Consider the following 21,890-nt stretch of genomic DNA (forward strand, 5'->3'; position numbering starts at 1 on the left):
ATGATTCACGATAAAGAATAGAATACCCAGGATGAAAGTCAAAGCTAACATCAAAGTCGAAGCAACTCGTGTAGACACATCTTTTTTTTCTTTTTTGAAAATTAGAGAACTTTTGCTACATAGAGATCTACCTTTTCCGTCTGTTTTCGACGTCCATCTCTGTCCTAACTACACACTTGTACAAAAAACTAAAGTAAATTTGAAGAAATATATTTCACAATGCTCCATAATTGTACAAAATGGCCCTTCTTCTGAAATAATATATGATATTCGTATGTGCATAAATGTTAATATAAGAGAATAAAAAACAGTTCATAATATAAGTATGTCTAACAAAAGTATTAGGAAGTAAATAGTAGGAGAAGTCATGTAGTGGTTAGATTTTGTGAAACATATGTAAATAAACATCTATAAGAAATCAGAATGCGTGCATGTCGAAAGATAAAATGACAACAAAAGGTTCCAATTCATTAGCAAGACAGCGTTTAAAATTTAATATTTTCCCTGTAATTACAAATGCAGTAAGCAAAAACTGGTATTCTATCACTTTTGACCTTTTTTGTTTACCGGAAAGAACTTTCTTATTTAAATATTAGGTTTGAGAAGGCTTAAGGTACTTTTAAATAAAGGAAGTTTTTGGTAGACGTACTTACGGCATGCAGGTTTTCTATGTTACGATTTGCCGCGTAAAGAAGCTGTTTCAAATTAAAAATGGTAGTTCAACTGTCGTACGTAAAGCGTTAAAATCATAAGTCAGATTGACGCCGATATCCTGTCTTCAAACTGATTTGATAGTTTTGTGCGTTTTAGCAGCTTTTGAGGTTTCAACCCCGGGCTTGTTAGTTTTTTGTAGTGTGACGAAACCAGAACACCGTTTTGTCAAAAGTCAAAAATATTAAAAAAACCTAACAAACCTTGGGGATGAGGTTGACTGTTTCTAAAACGTAAGAAATTTACGTCTAGTTATTTTTATTTTTGACACCTTCATGAAATTAACAAGAATTGTCTCGTTTCTGTTTAGTTAAATTCATTTCGAACTAACGTCCACACCACGTGTTAAAATGTTCAACATTCATTGGTTTATAAAATCGATCTAGCTTTTAACAAAACTTGCGGACCTGAAAAAGTATTCGACAATCTCAGTCAAAACGAGTCGACGCATTGAGTAGAATTGCACAAAAAATAACCATATTGATCCAAACGATAGTGAGACGGGAGTAGGTGATCTTTACCGGAGTATGAATATTAAAGCTCAGTTCACACTGTCGCAATTATCATGATCGCTTTTAATTTCGAAAGCGTTAATTTATGCGGATGTAAACGCAGCAATACACCTTTACGATAATTCAATTGTACATGCATTCCTAAGGCTCTCCATCGTTTTACAATATCAGAAAAAAAGGAGGTAAAAATTGTTTTTTTGGTGAGGGTTTGTTAGAGACGAAAGCGTGTTTTCTCCAGTTTTTTAACTTCCGTCGTATCAATTTCCTTCAAATTTTCAGGAAACGCTAATAATAATAAGATACAACTTATGTGTACTTTTTATTAAAAACAAAACGCAGCAAGAAAAGTTATCACGAAAAAACGTGTTCTCTCATTAATAAACTCTTATAAAAGTGTGATGTTTACCTCCTCCAATCGCTAAAAAGCTGCGATGGAGTATTAGTTTTCCCGAATTGTCTTTGCGTTCTCCTTAGACAAAGAAAAAAAGTAAGAAAAAGTTTAAAAAACCTTGGAGAAGATAACGTTGACTTACAACGGTCCAGAGTAGAAAGAAAGGGATGACAGAGAGAGAATTAAAGTAAGATTACGGGTAAAGAAAATTGAATTCGGATGTCGGTAATCGCGGTTCTTTAACACAGTTGTGTGGACCGTGTTAAAGAAAGCAAATATTCCAAATATATATCTGCCAAACTAGTCATCTATGAAATGACAAGAGATTCCTATATGCTTTTATACGATCATCTCTAAGGTAGTCTTTACAAATACGTCTTCTTGCGTCGAGAACCTAGGCCATTAATGGTTGTGAATGAGCTCGAGTATATATCGAGAATATATATGCTACTGCTACATAGTTTTTCCATTCAGATAAGTAAAGTAAGGCCACTCAGCTGGCGTCCTTCCCCTCCATGTCACTCCTTAGAGCAACAGGAACGTTCATCAATAGACGTTCGCTTGATCGAAATCCAGCAAACACCAAGGCTTCACGCTCAAGGAAGAACACTGCAGCTCATCATCATGGCTTTAGTGTGTGCCTTTGTTGAGGAACAAAGACGGGACGCGTACTATAGAAATGATCCTAGTAAGTACGGTCTTAGGTTACTAGTGCGCCGTGAAAGTATGTTGTTAAAACCGCTTTATCATTACTTGTGGGCTCTGTTTTTAAAAAACGTTTTGTGTATCGGCCAATTTTTGGAAATATAGCATTTTGCCCTTAACTAACAAAAAATAAAGATAATATTACGAATTATTATCATGAATTAAATTATAAATATATACAATTATAAATATAATTAATTGTTCTTACAAAAATTGCTTTTGATTTAGCCGATTTAGAATTGACTAAATAAAAAAAGTTTAAAAACTCTTGTTTTGTGATATGTAATAAAAATATTACAAAAGAGGCATAATGTGGTCATACTATTTTTTTAAGATCATAATTTGATCTGGTATAAAAACTATGCTACGGCAATATAACTCCATAAAAAATCTTGGGGAAAGCCGTATTTTTTTGCTTAATAACCTTGTTTCCATTTGCACTTAAAATTGAAGATAACTGCATACGCATTATGATTATGGTATTCAGTTTAAACCCTATTATGGTATTCAGTTTAAACCCTAGACTCTTCTCTTAAACATCAGCGGAGAAGAGAGAATTATTCCTTTAAATGGAAGCATACCAGATAAAATTTCTAGATTACCAATGTGGTGCATAAAAACCGGTATGAAATCGAAATTGAAAACGAGTGCGCATGAAATTTGAAAGAAATGGTCCAAACCACGTGATATTTTTTGAAAAAAAGAACGTTGAAACTAAATTTATGCAAATTTTGTGTTGACAAACAAATGCCAAAAGGAAGAAGTAGAAGTGAAGTGTAGTGTGGTTGATGTGTAGTGCAGTATAGCTGCAATTATTAACGATAGAAACGTGAGTTCTTTTTTGAATTATTAGTTTTCCTTTTTTCTTGCGAACTTTCCCCTCTCCCGCTAACTTCAGCTAGGTCTGGCTAGCTATAACAGCTAAAGGCGGCACTTTTTCTGTTTTATGAGATAAAAATGGAATGTGTGACGAAAAAACTAGTCAGCTACGCAGTTAAATTTTGCGTAAAATATTTTTTTCTGCTTATTAAAATATTAAAACCTATGTGCCATGATTTGTAGTCAAGTTGCAAGGATCCATAAATTTTACTAGCTCGCCAAATATATTTGTTTCTTCCATGAGGAAAATCAAGGTGTATTGCCTTTAAAAGCTTTCGCTTGTTTTCTTTCTGTTGCACAATATTACTAAAAAAAAGAAAAAAGATGGCATTCTCTGGGACCGATCATAACATGCAAACAAACTTTCAAAATATCTTCCACACGGCCCATTGAGGTGGTCGTGGTAAACATCTTGCATGAATGGAACGTTAGTTTAGTTGAATTCAAACATAATAGCACGTTTTAAAAACGAGATATTTCTGTGACAGCTAATCAAATTGAGTTGCTATACAAGTTTTTGCCTGGAATACATAATTAATAAATCCAAAGATTGGTTATTCTAAGTTCAAAAGGCAGACGTTTTAAAATTTTAGCTAAAAATATACAAAAATGCCTTTTATTTGGGGTATGTATGGAAGTTTGTAGTTTTATTCTTGCTTTTTTGTATGTCATGTACTTTCATGTAGAGTTTTTATACAAAACCACACCAAACAAGTTTGCAAGCAGCTGATACAGGCTACAAGCGGACTAATAAATTTTAGGCAATCACCTAGGGTGTTTGGTGTTACAAAAAAAGGGCTAAATAGCTGAATTGTTAAATTGTTAATTATAGAGTCTGGAAAACCAAATGAGCCTTCATGAATTAAGATTTTACACACATGGTATTCTTCTGGTGAAAAAGTCATGAGGCCTAATTTTTATCCAATGAATTCCAGCATGACGTTAGATGAATAGATGTGCATATTTTACATTTCTAGCCTCGCCAATATTGAGGGAAATACCCTGGTCTATTATTTCCAGGAAGGGCCATGGCTTATATGGGAAGTCCTAGAGTATTTAAAGCTCATTTACACAGACCCAATTAGGGTGTTCACTCTACCAGACAACTTCATGCAACATCTAACAGCACACACAGTGTGCCATCTCCCTTACTTTGCTCACATGGCTTGGGTTAACCCAGGGCTATGGTAACATTCACTTGCCCATATTGAATTTCCGCTAAGGGGTTAAGTTATTTTTGGCTTTAACTTTGAGTGATTTTTAATATTTTAAAGTTGAAAAATCTATACAATAATATACTTTAAAGGAAAGCTTATGCTTTAGTGATTCAAAAAAGTAAAAATCTGAATTTGGACATGTTTACTATGTTAATGAAAATACACTACTAACAAATGTGACATCATGAAACAAAAACATTAAAGAAACATATTTTCTTATTTTAAAGTGTTTATGAATTCACTATTTTTACTGATATTTTTATACTTTTATACACAATTTAAAGGAAACTCAAGGAACTCAACTTGGTTTGCAATTAAATTTTCTGGGTAAGCTTGTATAGGCCCTATTATGTTTACTCACAAAATTTGATTGCAAACCGACATCAATATCCCAAGTTATGCAAAAAACTTAAGACGCCTGGGACAAGGAAATGGATATCATTTTGGAAAAAAAAATAAGTTAAACAATTTATCTTTATAATATCTATATACATATGCAATAATAAATTTTGAATGCACATCCCTTAACAGGTCTAAAATTACTAATGACAGAAAATGTCAAAATTTGATATACTTAAATATGACATCATAATTTATTCGAATATCTTGAGAACAAAAATACCTTTTTAAAAAGTAAAAAAGTCTTTATTACTGTGAAAAGTTTGAAAACATGATAGTTTAGTAGGCGACGTTTCGGGAGATCCTTCTCCAATCATCGGGATCTCCCGAATTGTCGTCTAATAAACTATCATGTTCAAGAAATGATAAACTTTCCGCAGTACTATGAATATTGAACAGACAAACCGAAATAATATCTTCAATAAAAAAAACTTGTCAGTCAACTTTTTAAGCTCTATAATAGAAGTCCATCTTCATTTTTACCTCAGGTTTTCTTTCATTGCAAATTATAAGGGTTAACAGGAAAAATTAATTTATTGAAATTTCCACTTTTGAATTGTTCGAATCAATAAATATGCTATATATATGTAGCATAATTATTTTTATTTTTTTATGTGTTCACAGCTTAAACATCAAATCTATTTTGTTTTAGCAAAAAAGGCAAACCTCTTTGAGGACGTATCGACTTCTAACATGTTTTATCCACCACCAGGTACTGCATTGTCAAAAAAGGAAAGACTTGGTCTTATCTGGTATGTTATATTTTATGTATTAATTACCACCGGTTGTAAATAGAAAAAAACAATATTTTTTGTGCATTATTGTGTAGATATGTGTGACATGTTAATGCCAGCGAGGCTATGGAAATAACCACCTTTTTATGTCTAGTAGGTACTTTTAAGAAATCATATTTGCACATAAAAACACTATATTTATATTTTACTAGTCGATAAGGCCCGTGGAAAAATCCACTTAGGCAAATGAACAATGAAAAAATAGGATTTTTAGATTTTTTACTGGAGTCAGCAGTGGAGATACAAAAAAAAAATGGCGAAATTTAGTTTATATATTCTGTTTCGTTAATGTGTATAGGTTGAAATCCTGATCAAAATAATGTATAGGAACATATGTTTTCGATGAACGACTAAGGAGATAATGGTTTAAAAATTTTGCTGACGTCAGCAAAGACCCGTTAAAACACGAAAAATTTTCTTAAGAAATTAGTATACCCGTCATCTTAATCATATAGATCTTCAAACGCTGATCAAGAAAATGTATAGGATCATGTATATATCTTTGACAAACCGTTGCAGAGATATTGGGGTTTGAAGTTTTTTGATGACGTCATCAACCCGTTCATTCCGAAACGGATTTGGGACCCAGGTTTGGGAAACTTACCCAAATTGGTCCCAGGTGGTCCCTAGTTACCCATGCAGTGAAAAATCATTGACATCACCTCGTTTCCAAGTTATATTGACGTCACGCCGTAATGTCAGATAATTTAACACAAGACATAACTTTTTTGGCTACTTTAAAGAAAAATGAACACATCCACTTTGCCTGTTACAGACAGACACACTCAGCGTATTATTATGTAGATGTTAATGACGAAAACATTGCACTTATAAATTTGAGGTAAAATAACAGCAGCTCAGAAAAATTGATGCTTTCTCCAATAAAACTTAATTTGATTAAATCCATAAAGCTGAATACAGCCCATTTATTTTGGACCTGACGAGTTATGATGTCATCAAAAAAATTAAACCCTAATAACTCTTTAAATCTTTGTATAACGCACGTTATCATATGTTCAATCAACATTATAAGCTAATGCACTATAGTGGCAACAATTTAACAAATTCTCATGCATTAACAGGTCATTAATGACCTTATTAAATATTTAGATTTATGTATTTTCAAATCTTCTCAAAAAGTAGACTTTTCAACAATTTCCCCCTCAAAATCTCTGTAATATTGCTTTTACAAAACTTTATGGTTTGTCAAATATTTTTATTTTTAAAATGCTTAAAAATAATACATGGTTAATAGAAATAATTTGTCCTTCACATGGCGTTACCTTTAAAATCTCCTTAAATATTTTCGATCTCCTTAGAAAAATACTAAAATGTCCTCAATTATCCTCAATTAATGTATTAACATAGTGATCTTCTCCAAAAAGCTTCATCTTTTTACATAACAATGTTACTAGATGTGGAAAATCATCCAAGTAACAAAAAATGTATTTGCCACAACTTTAATCAAAATATTCTGGAAATTTTGTTGAATGTCTCGCAACTGATAAATAATTATATAGCGAGGTCTAAGAGGATAAATAAGCAAAAGGAGAGATATCTTATTTTGCAGCTACTTATATCTATTCAAATACTAGAATGAAATCATAAGCTCGTCTTGCTTGTCTGAGACTTTTCTGTTGACAATATATTTGACTTTTTCCTGACAAACAACACACAAGAAGACTAGTAATTTGATGTCCTTATGACTTTTAATCTTGTGCTTTTTTTAAGTTATAAGCCTTGTAAATAGCGTGTATGTTGGTGTATTAACAAATCACATGGTTTAGAAGGCAACATTTGTACAGAAGGACTTGAAAATTGTGATTTTAAAGCCTGTCTAAGGTTGCAAGTGTTGTCTTCTGATTAACGAAATTCAAACAAACTAGAAACAGCTGCAAAGGGTTTGTAAAACTAATCATGCAGTGGTAAACAGTAGTAAACAAATCTAATAGAGTTTTTAACAATATTTTTTCCTCAACATTTCCAACAACAACAACAAACATTGTGTTAAATCTGGAAATCATGTTTCGTAAAAAAATCCAGGAACCTTTTGTGCATAATTTATTCAGCTTTTCATTACCGGAAATTTGAATAGGCTAAAAGGAAGCTTTTGGAAAAAGAGACCACAAACGTGAAGGCATGTCTGAGAAAATTTGTTAACAAGAAATTTGTTTTTAAAGATTTTCATATAGGTGTTAAGAAAATGTGTAAACTGAGTATGCAGAAAGATGATAGAAGTGAGAATTATTTCTGAATATGTGGTACGCGTTCAGAATTATTACTCGACAGAAGTCAGAGATACAAGATAAACACAGCGCAAATAAAAATTGCCTAAGACAAGAGTTGCACAGAAGAAAAAAATAACTGAGAAGAATAAGAATACAACTGCCGAGGAAGTTGCTAGAGAAATGAGTTTTTTCCAACTTGATGATGACTTCATTACAATTGTATTCTCGCCAACATCATCAAACCACAACCCTTCATTTATACCGGTAAATTATGAGGTCGACTTGTTAGATAATTTGGTTTGTTATATTTTAAAAAGATGATTACGTTATTGTTAGGACATTTATCTACATCGGCTGGCTTCTTCGCGGTCTCAAATCTCATATGCATACTTCTTAACTTTGATTTTTTTTCTATGATATTTTATACAACAACATTATCGATGGTGAAAGTAAACTATCTAAAAAATATTATTATGTAATTTTTATACAGGAGTTCCATATCATGCATAATGTTTAATAAAATATGCTTAACTCGTTTTTCACATATTTCCTCGAAGGTGTGATGGATATAACACCCCTGAAAGGCTTTTTACAGAAAAAAAAGGATGTTCCATGATGTAGAATATAAAATAGTCATTCGAAAGAGAATTTTTTTTTCTATAAGTCATGAATTTTTCACAAAAAACCTAAACAAAATTTTGTTTCCTTTACAGTAACCTTCACGTTTGTTTTATACAATTATCGTAGTTCTTTGACACTTCTCTCTTTTCACATAATATACATTGTGAATTTTACAGAAAAATCAAAAGCTGTTTTTTGCATGTTTGGCATGAAGATAAATATAGAGTACATTTTCTTAAAAGATTTACTTTACAATGTCAAGCCATCTCTTGACACATTTTGAATATGTAAGAGATGACATATGGTTTATCAATTTTGATTCTATGGAAAAAATTGTTAGGTTTTTTGTCTATTAGCATGTGCTCTTGCTTTGTTGAATTAAAAAACAGAACTACGGTATAGCTGTGAGATTGTAACTTTAATATCTGTTTGCTATATAGATACAAACTGTTTTTAGGTTGGCTTCTAATTATGATCCTGAAAAATATAAAAAGATTGTTCCTGCAAGAGATTGCGAAGGAGCAAACATAGTTCGTATTTGGTAAGTTTGTTGAAAGAAATTAACATTGTGACATTTTGGCACACTTTTTTTTATAAGAAAGGAGGTTTGGCATTAATTTCTCTAAGGATCTCAATAATTTAGGCTGCTTAAACATTTGGAACATATTAAAACAAACATCTTTACAAATTTTGATTTTTAGATAATGTAAAGAATGACCATGCAAGGCTTAAAAAATATTTTGTGCCAAAGCTATTGAGGTCTACATGAAAAATTAAAAATTTGCACTGTACTATATTTTTAAAACAGCTTATGACATAGTTTGAAAGGACAATTTTTTTAATGGAAAATTTTTTATTATTATTCTGTAACAGGTTATTGTACATCATAAACTAAGTTAAATTCTATCTAAAGTGGTCAAACTTTTAAAAGTGGTTTTTGTTAAAATATAAATTGTGTATACTTTAGTCATGCCATCATGAATCCTACATATCCATATGCATTGAGATTATCAGCACAGTTATTGCTTGGCACTGTCCGTGTTTACAGAACTAAAGCGAAGCTTCTGCTTGGTAATTTATCTTTTATATTAATACGCTAGGTTATACTTAGGATTTTTTGTCCCTTTTGCTAAACAGCAAAATAACAATTTTTTATCATTGTGTATTACAGGGTGGTGACACCTCCTAAAATCTCACAAATAATTTTAAAAATAGACCTTCTTAAATTCTCCCTAAATAACCTAAAATTTGGGCTTAAAATATTGGTTCTTTCTTAAAAATGTCTTTTTTAAAAAAATGGTAACTTTTTTTATTCGGTTTTTATATGACAAAAAAATTGAGCATATATTTGTTTTGCAACAGGACTGTTAAATCTAAATACATAGTTTTGGATATGTGGCCACACTGAAAAAGGCCTTACAACCTCAATATTTTATATAAGATTAATAAAGCTATTTGGCATTTTGTTTGTAAGTTTTAGTCCAAGTAACTCTTAAATGGGTGATGATGTCTTTATCCTTTAGCGGGCAACTAGGTGCGTCATGGGATTAAATTATGGATCACCCAATTTATTCTGCAATGAAGAGTTTGATGATGTCATTAAGAAGACCTTACCACGTTAATAATATCTTGTAGTCCAATTAATCCTAAGCAGAAGATCTTACACTATTTGGATTACTGTTTCAAGTTTTTCACAATAGTATCAACAGGCTCAAAAAAATAATATCCTTGTATGAGGATTATTGCAGACATTATCAAAATTTTATTTCTCTAAAATATTATTTTTTCTGAACACAGGCCAGTAAACTAGCTTCAATTATCTCCAAACTTCAGAAAACGACACAATTTTAATTCTGAAACTTAGTTTGTTGACAAGCTTTTGCGTTTGTACAGTTTTGTAAGTTTCAAATCATTTAAATTTTGCTGTTATGAGAAAATTTTCTGGAATGCAACCGCAAGATAAATAACTGATTAGTTTCAGTATTTTTGTTTTAAAAAATTGCTGCACTGGCAGTCTTAAAATTCATACAGTCAGGATTTATTGGTCATTTTTGCTGTAAGATTACTTTACGCTGTGATATTTTTATTACTTCATAATAATTATGTGTTGTCCCTGATGATTTTTATGTCTCTTAAAGGAGTATTGCTACCAAATTTAACAGAATTATAACAAAGAATACACAAATAAAGAAGATAGATGATAGATGTGTATATTTTACATGGCTAGCCTCACAAATATCGAGGGATATACCCTGTCTATTATTTCCAGGAGGGGCCATGGCTTAGATGGAGAGTCCTAGAGTATTTAATGCTCATTTTAAGCTACGCAGACCCAATTAGTAGGGCCCACGCTCTACTAGACAACTCCCGGCAACATCCAACGGCCCACACAGTGTGCCATCTCCCCAATTTCCCTCACTTGGCTTGGGTTAACCCGGGGCTATAGTAACATTCACTCGCCCATGTTGAATCGCTGTCAAGAGGAATCGAACCCCGGTCTCCCGCACAGAGTACGAAAGCTATAACCACTAATCTACGGCGCCACAAAATTTCTGTGAGATCTGTGAGATCTGTGTTCCTGTTCAAAACTTTCATAGTTTGGTATGAATAAATCCCTCTCACAGCAACTATCATTTAATGAAATGTCTTGCTTTGGTTTTTAGAACTTGCTGAGCAAATGCTGCTGAAGCTCAGTTCCCTTATCAAAGAAGCCAACACAAGAAATTTCGACCTTGCTATTCCTACATTAAGGTATTTTTTTCAATGTGTATATGTAAGTGAAAGTTTTGTTTTCTTATGATTATTTTTTATGGATAGCTATTATTTCTTATTGGTGTACTGTTATTAATGAGGGTCCTGTAAAGGGGCCCCAGCACGAGCTATCAAAGACACACAAGCACAGAAACTTCTCAACTCAACAATCTTATTTTTATGCTAAACGCTTAAGAAAGTATAAAAAAAAAAGAAATTCTGCATGGGAAGTGAACTCTACCACTACTAGTCCGTACCTATGGTTGCGTGTTAATTTCACAGTTGCTGATGACAGTTCATTTTTTTAAAAATAGCTTGCAGGTTGTTGCAACAAATATTAACTACATTGATTCAAATATTTGTCACTCTTTATTAACTAGGGGCCGTTTAAGATAAGCGCAGCCCCATTTTCAATAACCACGGGCGTTAATTCAGCATATATAGTATATCTAAATCATTATATTCACCTTACACGTTTGAGTTATAGTTTGGTCATAAGTAAAAACTGTGGTTAATTTATTTAAAAGAGCATTGTTTGGAAAATTAGGAACTGCAGTTAAATACACCCCTGTCAACTAACTGGGCACTTCCTGGAGTGTCTACACAATCACTAAAAGGAATGTAAAAGCTAGAAACAGAGTTTTTAGGATGGACGACTAAAAAATGTATAAACCTCTTTTTAATAAAGAAGCCTGAAAGAAGTTTTTTAGGGCCAAATAAAAAGATTTAATGTTTCTGGCATACCAACTGGGTAAAAAATCTTTCACTTTGTTTTTGCTCTGGATTTTTTTAAGAATAAATTAATTTGAAGACAACTTGTCTTTTTTACCAATCACAAAAAACAACACGAGGTAAAGAAGCAAGAAACATAGAATTTTAGCCTAGTTCGAATTTTTACAGGTTCTTCTCACCTCATGTTTATTTGAATTTATGAGTGAGTACACATTTCATTAATTTATGGAAAGGTATGCATTTATTTCAGTGACAAGACTAGGTATACTTTTGGTTGGATAGTTTTTTTGTGTGTGTCATTTAATACCTTTTTATTTCTACAGAGCAGAAGCAATCACACTTGCAGAAACTGGTATGGGGATGGTAGATTACTCATTAGAACCAGTGTATTATGATCCACAAATGATTATGCACGTGGTGTGTTATTTCAATTATATGACTCTAAAATAATGTTGCTTCCATCAGATAAATAAGTAATCTATCAATAAATGCCCGTTTTAATCGTAAAGTATGGTTACTGAGTCATCAGCTTCACAATTGGTGGATTTTAGATCCAAGCACTCCTTTAGTACGATACCCAAAATGCTAAATTATGCGTAAACAGCTGAAGTTAAAATCTTGGTGATAATTTATTTTGTTTTTTTATTTCTCATAGAATGATGGAGATTTTATCACAATTGGGGGAACACCTATGCAGTCACCTATTAAGCTGGAAAAGCCAAGAAAAGTTGAAATGAAAAGTCCATTGCAAGTAAGCAACCGAAAAATAAGTATTCAAGAGGATTTGCTGTCACCAAACAGACCAATTCAGGTAAACCTAGCAAAATTTTAAGATTTTAAACTGTCTACACTTATTATAAGTGGTCTTTTTAGGTAAGTCCTTGTCATAAGAGCGTGATTACATTTTGTATTGTCTTTCACTATAATGTGTATTAAATTTCTTGCTCTTGCGAATAGTGATAAGTGGACCCCATGGATTGTGCAACCACAACTTTCTTTGCACTTTTGTTACATATGCGCTTTTGTTAACATCTATTTTTTTATTTTTTTATTTTTTTCAGCTGGCAAAACTTTTGTAAAAGACTGACCTAATCTATAAACCATTGAATCAAACAAAAAAAGACAAATCAACATTTTAACTTTTCTTTTACTTGTTACTATTAAAAATCATGTAAATAAAAATCAAAAAAGCTAAATATTTTGTGCTATGCACATGTGTGTATAATCTATTCTTTTAACGTTGTAGATACGTTCAATGCATTTTTTTTTAAGAAACTTTGTCTGCAGTTACAAAAAAGAATATTCTCACAATCCTACTGTCCCAATGATATCAAATGGTCACTTTACTTACTTGCTTTAACTTTGAGTGGGTGTAATCTCAAATCGAGTTGATACAAATAAGAATGGCTTGAAATTAAAAAGTTGAAAATCTTTGGCCACGGTGATAATGTCACTACAAAGATTTATTTTAAATAGATATGTAAATGTTTAGTTACTGCATTCAGGAAAGATTATTAAACATCAAAATAGTATTTTTGTGTTCTTTTATAACTAAAATACTACTATATTCATACCATATGTACATGTTTTTTTTAAATGTCACAAAAAATTCAGTACCAATTGCATTTACTAAATATGAGAAAATGTGCCAAGCACGTATCAAATTTCTTGAAAGTTGTTAAAAATCATATACTTGTTTTATAGCTTCCCGGTGAAGAGGATCTTGCCTTTGGTCCTGCTCAAGATGACTTTCTGTCAGATCTTAATTTATTAGATGTTGTAGAGTCCAGGTATTTTACCTAATTATTTCAATTGCACAGTGTGCATATATATGTTAATCACAAATAGTGTTTTTTTCCTTGCAATAAGTCAGTTAACAAGAAAATTTCGATATCGATAAACTTGCAATAAAAAAGCATCTCTTGTTTACAACATTTACAAATTTGAGCATTTCACATGAGCATTTAAAGTTCATACTTCTAAATTTTTTAAGCTCCCAAGGATTAATATCTCAGCATGAGCATTACATTTTTACAGGCCACAGTGCATCTATTTGGGAAGTTTAAAAAGTCACAGCCAAGCAGAAAAATCACTTAGAGATAAACCATAATAACATCCTAATGCCTAGAACTATGGCCAAAAGTGGCCTTAGATTCCATTTAAATAATTATTTTGATCAACACTTATATGCAATAATTTGTTTGTTTGTGTAGCCATATCTGCTATAACTACAAGTGGATACCTCTCTACCATCTAGAAATAGTTGTTCATAAAGTTTATAGTGAAAGTTTCAAGTCTATGAGAAGGAAAAGTTCTCGCACAAATATATATATATATATACGCCAGCATTTTGTGTTGCATTTCCTACATTGCCCTTATAAAATACATATATTATTTAAAATTTGGTGAAGTATGACTTCTATTGTTTTAAAGAATGGATGAACCACAGCGATTGGATCCCGTTTTTGAAGAAGATAATGAAGACATACGTTTACTGTATGGTAGATCACAAAAGAGAAAAGCTAAAGGTTTGATTTTAGCTTTTTTTAAAAAAAATGAATTATTTTTGGTCTTATTATGTATATCAATTGTATTGACGGATCTAGCTAGGTAAAGTTTGTTCAATGCTGATGATAAGTGTTTTGAGGACCTAGTATTAGCTGGAATATAACCTCTCTACACCCTTAAATAATTTTGCGTTACACTTTTTTAGCGTTTTGATTCTTTCATGAAACTTAAAGTATGATGAAGGATAGTCGTTAGCTCGTGGAAAAATCCACGGGTCGCCCGTCCTTTATATATCGTATTTCGTGTTTCCGTAACAAAAAGACAAATAGACGCATGGCAGACAGACGGAATACCGCTATTATTAAAGAGACTAGTCGTTAGCACGTGGAAAAATCACGGGTCGCCCGTCATTTAAATTAACCCGTTGCAACAAAGTGGACAGAAATATATCGCAGTTGGTATTGATGCGCATTTTAAAAATTTCGTGTTTCCGTTACGGGACACGGCTTTCGCGGACACACAGACAGACAGACGACGGCTATTATTAAAGAGATATGCGGCGAAATCGTAAATAATAATAATAAAACATTCCCTGGCTGTAAAACTGTACTTTTTATGGCTTCTATGCAATGTTTTTATAAGTCTACATCATCTATTTTACAGAAGTATATAAGCTGGATCCTGTTTTGGAATTTTAAGGATTCAATAAAAGTTTTTTGTATATCTGTAGGTAATCTTGATGAAGTTTTTGCAGATGAGCGCATGGAGTTAAATGATGATGAACCAGTGATGAACATTGATGAAATTTTAAAAGCCTCAAAAAATTTACTAAGTGAATTTACTGATTATGCTACTGCTGGCACGACCACTGATGAAGAACGTGTGGAAGATGTTATTCATGAAGCTAGTGTGATGCAAACTGACTTGAATGGTGCACAACACACTGCAGTTGGAGTATGTTTGATATTAAATTAACCACAAAAAACTTTAGGCTGTATATATTTTTTTCAAAAAGTGACAACTTATAACAAGCCGCCACAGACCTCGCCAAAAAATTTAGTCATATAACTTCTTAACTACTTCATTTTTCAGTTGTGCTGTGCTAACTAAACTTTCAATGTTCCTAACCTAAACTAACCTAAAACTGGTGTTCCTCAATCTGTAAAAAGTATAATAAACTAGTTCGTGTTATTTATGTTATATTTTATTTTTAGTCGCCAAGAGACTGGGAAGTAAACTTAATTACCCCAGCTGATGCTATTGTGCTAAAACCAAAACCGTCCCATCCAAAAAAGAAAAGAAAACTCAAAGTGGACAAAGAAATTATAATTAGTGGAAATGAAATGCGAAATAATTTGGCTGCGCCAGAAAGACTAATTCGAGTACCGGTAAGTCTCCTCTTAGACATAACACAAGATATCAATCAAACATTTTTCTTATGGCTTGAAAGCTTAACAAATGAGAATCATTTTCTTTTGATCTCAATTAATACCACTTAGTTAAGATTTCATCAGTCACTAAGAAAAAGTCTCAGTGCCATTTTTATATTCTTTGATTATACCATACTATCATTTTTAGATCATTGCAGGAACAGCTTTATCTAAAGGAAAGAATTTATTTAGTGAACCCATTGTATCAGGTAATTTTCATATATTGCCTTGTTGGACCCTCCTGCGTTGTCTGGAAGCGAAATGTATGACCTGTAACCTAAATATTTTTCTCTTTGACTCCTCCTTGTTGTTTGTTCTATAGACTTTCGTTGCAACAAACGTTTACGCGAATGGTGGCAAAATAATGCACGCGTACCAGATAACCCTCAACGTGACGAACACATGTCTTTGTATTATGACTTACCGCACCGTAGTGAGACAACATCAGATGAAAACATGTCTCTACCTCCTGCCTCGAGAAGTCCTGAGGTAAAATGTTCAAAAAACTTGAGAAAAAAACTTAATTACACATGATTATCATGTCCATGCCTTTACTGAGTGAGCTCTTCCTTTTATAAGAGCACTGAGACAAATTGCCGTGCTATAAGAACAGTTTAAAACTTTAAAGGGCGGCCTCTAATCATGGAAACTACTTAAAACTTCTGGAAATTAGAGTTACTTCTGTAAAAATCTTCAGGACAATTGGAGAATGAAAAAAAAGGTTTTAGGAAGTATTGTTTCTAAATCTGTTTTTTTGTGTAGTCTGCAGTTGAATATACACAGTGTAATACACACATGTACCTACATTAATAATTCAAGAGGATATTTCTGTTTCTTTTTTAGACTGCTAGAAAACAAGATGGTACCCCTGGTAGTGTTGATATACCAAGAGCAGGGGAAGCGAGCGTTCAATCTCTGGAACAATCTGGTGCTACGTTATTCTCTGTTAATCAAACTCCCGTTGAAGATGGTACGTTGTTTTCAATTTTAATAATTGAGTTTAGGCATATTTTCATGATATAATAATTTACTGTAAAACTTAATATTAAAACATTTTTTACTAGTCCCCTTACTATAGCATTTTTTTTTTTCATTTAAAAACTGTCAAGTCTTTTTCTACGTCTGAAATGTTTACGTCTTTCGAGTAAATCTGTTTAACTTTCATCTTTTTTAATCAGCTGATAAAACAATAACATTCGATGATCTGCATCATTTGGACATTGGAACCAATCAAAGGTTAGTTAATATTCAGAAAGTTTAATAATTTTTATGTTTATCTTATTGTGGCGTTTTTCGTCTTGGATGTTATTTTGTCAGAAAATAATAAAGTAAAAATGTAACATAAAATAAAGATAAAATGATTGCAAAGTATTAAAAAAAAATAATGGTGGAAATATTTCTTAAACGCAACCAATGTGCGTGTAAGTGATAAACTTTTGACATCTCCGCCACGTTAATCGACTTTCGTGCGGGTCTCTCAAGTCGAAGAAGTAGTTGCTGTTAAGGTGCCATATAATCGTATTAACTTCAACCGACAAGGCTCTATTTCAAATGTTCTAAAGCATTATCGTGTTACATAATTATCTACACTCTATACGCAATTAATTAATTTTATTTAAGTATGAAGTTTGTTTTATTAGTCCTCGTGTATCTGGCATTGGAGTTCTACCTCAAGATGTGGAAGTTGATTTTGAGTCTGTCCCTGATCTTGAACCAGTGCAGGAGATAGGTACATGTTTTTTTATTATAAGCAGCCGTACACTTAATTTGGTCATTTTCTAAGCATATGCTAAGCTTTGTGTGAAGCCTAAGAAAATGCTGTGAAGTTTTTATGTTTTTTGTTTTGTAAGCAATTTTTTTATCCTTTATGTCTGAATTCACCAATATGCAGTGAGATTTAAGTTAAAATTACTTTTAAAATTCAAACGCAATATTTTTATTTTTTTTTTTTTCAAATAAGCATATTTTGAGGCTGACCATGTGTTTTTCATAAGCATATTCCAATAAATCTTTTTGCCATTAAGCATAACCTAAGCATATATTGAGCCTGATAAAGCATCCTGAAGCCTCATTTTGGAATTTCAATTGCTTATAAAAAAAACATGGACATTGGTTTGTAACAAATAGAACGTAACGTTTATAGAAAAGTCAGACTAACTTAAGGGGTAAAATGAAACTGTATTTTCAATATACTAGCTAAGTATACTTTGCACTCCTATTTCGAGAAAACGAGGGCTCAGGCACATCGGAGTTTGCTTAAATCAGCACCAGGTGATTAAACTAAACTTTTGACCAATCAGTAAAATTTTTATTTTTAACTTGAAAGTTCTTTTGAAAGTATTGCAAAAAATGTAAAAAGCTAGCTAGCTACTTGAATAAGAATATTTTTATTTCTATTCCTAACAAATGTATGCATGACGTTTTTATCGTTATTGTTCTGGTCAAATATCCAAAATATGGAATTTTCTTTACACCTTTCTTCTTGTTTTTTCCTAAAATTGGACCCCAAAATCAACTATATCCTCCGAAAATCTAAACTTTAATTCTGTGTCCGCACTCTTCCTGTAACATAGCAGTGGCTAATATTTTTTTTTGTTTAATCATGTTTTGTTATTAGCTAACATGGCATGGCTGACAAAACTTCCCCATTTTTTTTGATGAATATTCATGGATGATTTTTTTGTTTTAGATGAAACTCTAATGTTGAACAAAGTTATTGAAGAGAACTATGGTCAGGATGAAGTGTCGGAGCATTTTAAAATGTACAGAAGGTAGAGCATTCGGAATCTGTATTTTTGTATATTTAAGTGTTGTTGTGGGTAATTTGATTGTTGTATACTTTAAAAGCACAAACTTTCACGGTTTTTTTATCATTTTCGCCTTCGGAAATGTTAAATTACCAAAATTATGGATATTTTTTTTAAAACGCAAATAACGTTCAAAAAAGGGGAAATCTTTAAGTTAGTGACTTATTTTTTCTTTAAACTGAGATTTATTCTTCTTTATACTACAATAGCATTTGGTATTCCCTTCTTCTTTGGTGCTACGAACATTTCCGGATATCCCGATTCCTTGAAACAGTAATAAATGCAGACTTTTGATTATGTTAAATACCTCCGATGCAATTAAACGAATGAATCAATTTCTTGGATTCTGGCTTTTTGCGAAAGATTTTTTTCGCGAAATATGTCCCAAAAACGCCCCAACACAAAAGTTTCTGCCCACAAAAGTTTTAGTCCTTTGAGTAGCGTTATTTTAAACAGAAATTTTAACTTCATGACCAAGAGAAGGCCATCTGCCTTTGTATAGATAAAGAAGTATCGTTTTTTTCACCAAGCAGGAAGTCTTGTTTTGCCTCTTTAACGGCTCCAAATGTTCCGAACGATCAACATGGCTTAATTTTTGACAAACACAGATTTTCTTGTACGTTCAGAATGGCGTTTTAAATTTATCAAAATAGTCAAGCTGCACTTAACATTGTTGGCGATATTTTCTCTCATTCAACTCGTTCATAGTATTAATAGCTTTTTATTTATCGTGTTTTATTTTCTTTTTTTTTCTTTTTTTTTTAGAAAGATTAGCAGATCGTTGGAAGATAGCAATGAAACAACATTTCATCATTTATTTCCTACATCAAGAACAAAACGAAGGGATGCTGCGCTAGCATTTTATACTACTCTTTGTAAGTTATTGGTGTTGTTTGTTGTTTATTTGTGTAATAACATTCGCAAATATTCACAGGATAACTTTTAATAATACAGTAATGTTTTATCGTATATCAGCTCTTTCCTGGTGTGTTGTAAAAACATACCTTATGATTGTTTCGTGGTCTCACCGTTTGCATACACAATATCATAGACTAGCTGTTTTGTCCTTCAAATTACTTTTTTACTAACGTACTTACGTATGGCATGATATTGTTTCTATTTTTATATCTTTTTAGATCTTCATAAATCTCAGTATTTGCGACTGGAACAAAAAAAACTTTTCGGTGATATCAGTATTACTCGTGTTAGTTCACGGTGATAGTACACATAACCGAAGACAAACCGACGGTGCGTGATATTGTCGTAAAATGTTCGGTAAACGTGTCGAATGTTCGGTCAGTGTGAATCGGGAGATGTTAACTCAGATTATTTTTAGAATTTGAAATTAAAAAGTTTAGCGTCTGTTTATTCTGTTTCGTTGAATAAATTATTGCTGTTATTCCATTGGATCATACGTCTATAGCATTGTGCGTGAGATATTATTTGAATGACAAATTTTTATGCTTGTCCACGACTTTCAAAATCCAGCTGGGATATTTGTGAAATTTACTTATATCGCTTTATACACTTCGTTCTTCGTTTTTACCACATTGTTTCGTTTTATTTTTTAATCTGGGGAGTGCAACCACACTCCCTTGGCAGCAAATTATAGAAATAGCAAATTTGAATGTTTTAGCGAGGTGAAAATGGTAGGGGAGAGATGGGGTCACATGGCTCCTGATTTTATTCGCTTTTCTAGTTTGGCATCACAGTTTGTAAACTTGGATTGGTATTTTAATACAACTTCCCAAACATTTATACCAAGTCATATTTTAACCAGAGAAAAATCAGAAAATTATGTACGGCTATATCTGTGTTTCTGGGTATTTGAACGAAGAGGAAGAAAAAAGATTTTTATTATATATTTTTTTTTATATGTCACTAACAATGTCTTTTATGTATTTTTTTGATTAGCAGTCCAGTGTCTAAGTACATTACATATATACGATTTTATATTGTCAGGCAACCTTCGCCCCATATTACTTATGAAATTCGAAGTAGCATCGCTGAATGTGGCGGGACAGTCTGTATAAGACTTGGTCGCTTTAATTTTTTTTTTTTTGTTTTACTTCTCGTATCTCCAGACTAAATGGAGATTTTTACTTTCAAATTTAGATTTCTGATTATGTAAATTTCTTTATAATGCACACCGCTTTAAATGTTATATATATATTCTATTTAAAATGTATCAATAGAACTTTTATCTTTTGCTAGCTTCTGTATCAAAAAACATGGAGGCTTCTATTTTATGTAACCTACCGTTAAATTCTATACTTTTGTATACATTTTCGGTCTTTCTTTTTCTTCCTAAAGTGCGTTTTTTACTTCGATGACAAACAAACATGAACAACAACGCAATGAGTTCTGGGAATAACTAAGCAATCTCTAGAGTTTATCGTTTATCGCTTGCTGTTAAATCCTTAAGACATACAGCTCTAATTTTTATATATTGTTATCAGATATATTTATTTTAGTGTGCTATATATAATATGTTAAAAGTTTTAACGTTTGTACATACTGTTTATACAATCAGGTTAAAAATATTTAAGAAAACAATTTGTTTGTTTCGATGTTTTTTTAAAAGTCGATGAAATGCTCTTGCAAAGTGTTATGCAAAGGCTTCTTTTTTGTTTTCTAATACACAGGGCAAAGAAGTGAAAATCGCAGACAAAAGAACTTATATCTGCCTGAGCCGTGGGAAACTTATTGATAACATCGATTTAGTGTGTAAGCTCATTAGAAAAGTTAATTTAATTATTGGATTGTCTTCAAATTAAAACATTGAATTTACACTGCACTCTCCCCCTCTGTGCTCCTACCACCATTCATTATACTAGGATGTGAATGCACGACTGTGAGTAGGCGAAAACATGCTGTAAGTATATCCAACCCTTTTCTTATGACTTTTTTTGCAATGCCTGTCCTTTTTCCAATGTATGTAAAATCATGTACTGGCAAATGATTATGTACACACCCTATCAACAAACCACCCAAGAGATGGAGATTTCAGCTCAATTCTTGACAGACAATATCCGAGGGCGATCCTCATCCTTGCTGGCATCTAAAACTTGGTTGTAGCGTTTCTTTATTAGTTTGATCAACAAAAGGGCGCAAAAACCCTAGCGATATCTGACGTGTGTGCTGTACGTTGATCCTAACTCGTTCTCAGGACATTTTACCTAGCTGATGAAGTTGCACTCCGTAA

At 32.2% G+C, this 21,890-nt stretch overlaps 1 protein-coding gene and 1 non-coding gene across 2 annotated transcripts; one reads left to right on the forward strand and one right to left on the reverse strand.

Moving 5' to 3' along the window:
• Nucleotides 1–2,102: 2,102 nt before the first annotated feature.
• On the reverse strand, nucleotides 2,103–2,316 carry LOC130629314 (small nucleolar RNA U3). The gene has a single exon (XR_008981935.1). It is a non-coding gene; the product is annotated as a small nucleolar RNA U3 (small nucleolar RNA).
• A 1,267-nt stretch (nucleotides 2,317–3,583) lies between these two features.
• LOC130628857 (uncharacterized) lies at nucleotides 3,584–21,209 on the forward strand. Its single transcript, XM_057441884.1, has 19 exons — nucleotides 3,584–3,823; nucleotides 5,467–5,566; nucleotides 8,915–8,998; nucleotides 9,425–9,528; nucleotides 11,121–11,208; nucleotides 12,264–12,357; nucleotides 12,596–12,751; nucleotides 13,645–13,730; nucleotides 14,374–14,468; nucleotides 15,179–15,402; nucleotides 15,663–15,836; nucleotides 16,027–16,087; nucleotides 16,201–16,367; nucleotides 16,722–16,848; nucleotides 17,057–17,114; nucleotides 17,519–17,607; nucleotides 18,568–18,649; nucleotides 19,451–19,560; nucleotides 19,822–21,209. The coding sequence occupies exons 1-19, from the start codon at nucleotides 3,808–3,810 to the stop codon at nucleotides 19,902–19,904; spliced, it is 1,998 nt and encodes a 665-aa protein (XP_057297867.1). The 5' UTR covers nucleotides 3,584–3,807; the 3' UTR covers nucleotides 19,905–21,209.
• The last annotated feature ends 681 nt before the right edge of the window (nucleotides 21,210–21,890 follow it).

This window comes from Hydractinia symbiolongicarpus, chromosome 15 (genome assembly GCF_029227915.1).
Source record: "Hydractinia symbiolongicarpus strain clone_291-10 chromosome 15, HSymV2.1, whole genome shotgun sequence".
Lineage (NCBI taxonomy): Eukaryota > Metazoa > Cnidaria > Hydrozoa > Anthoathecata > Hydractiniidae > Hydractinia > Hydractinia symbiolongicarpus.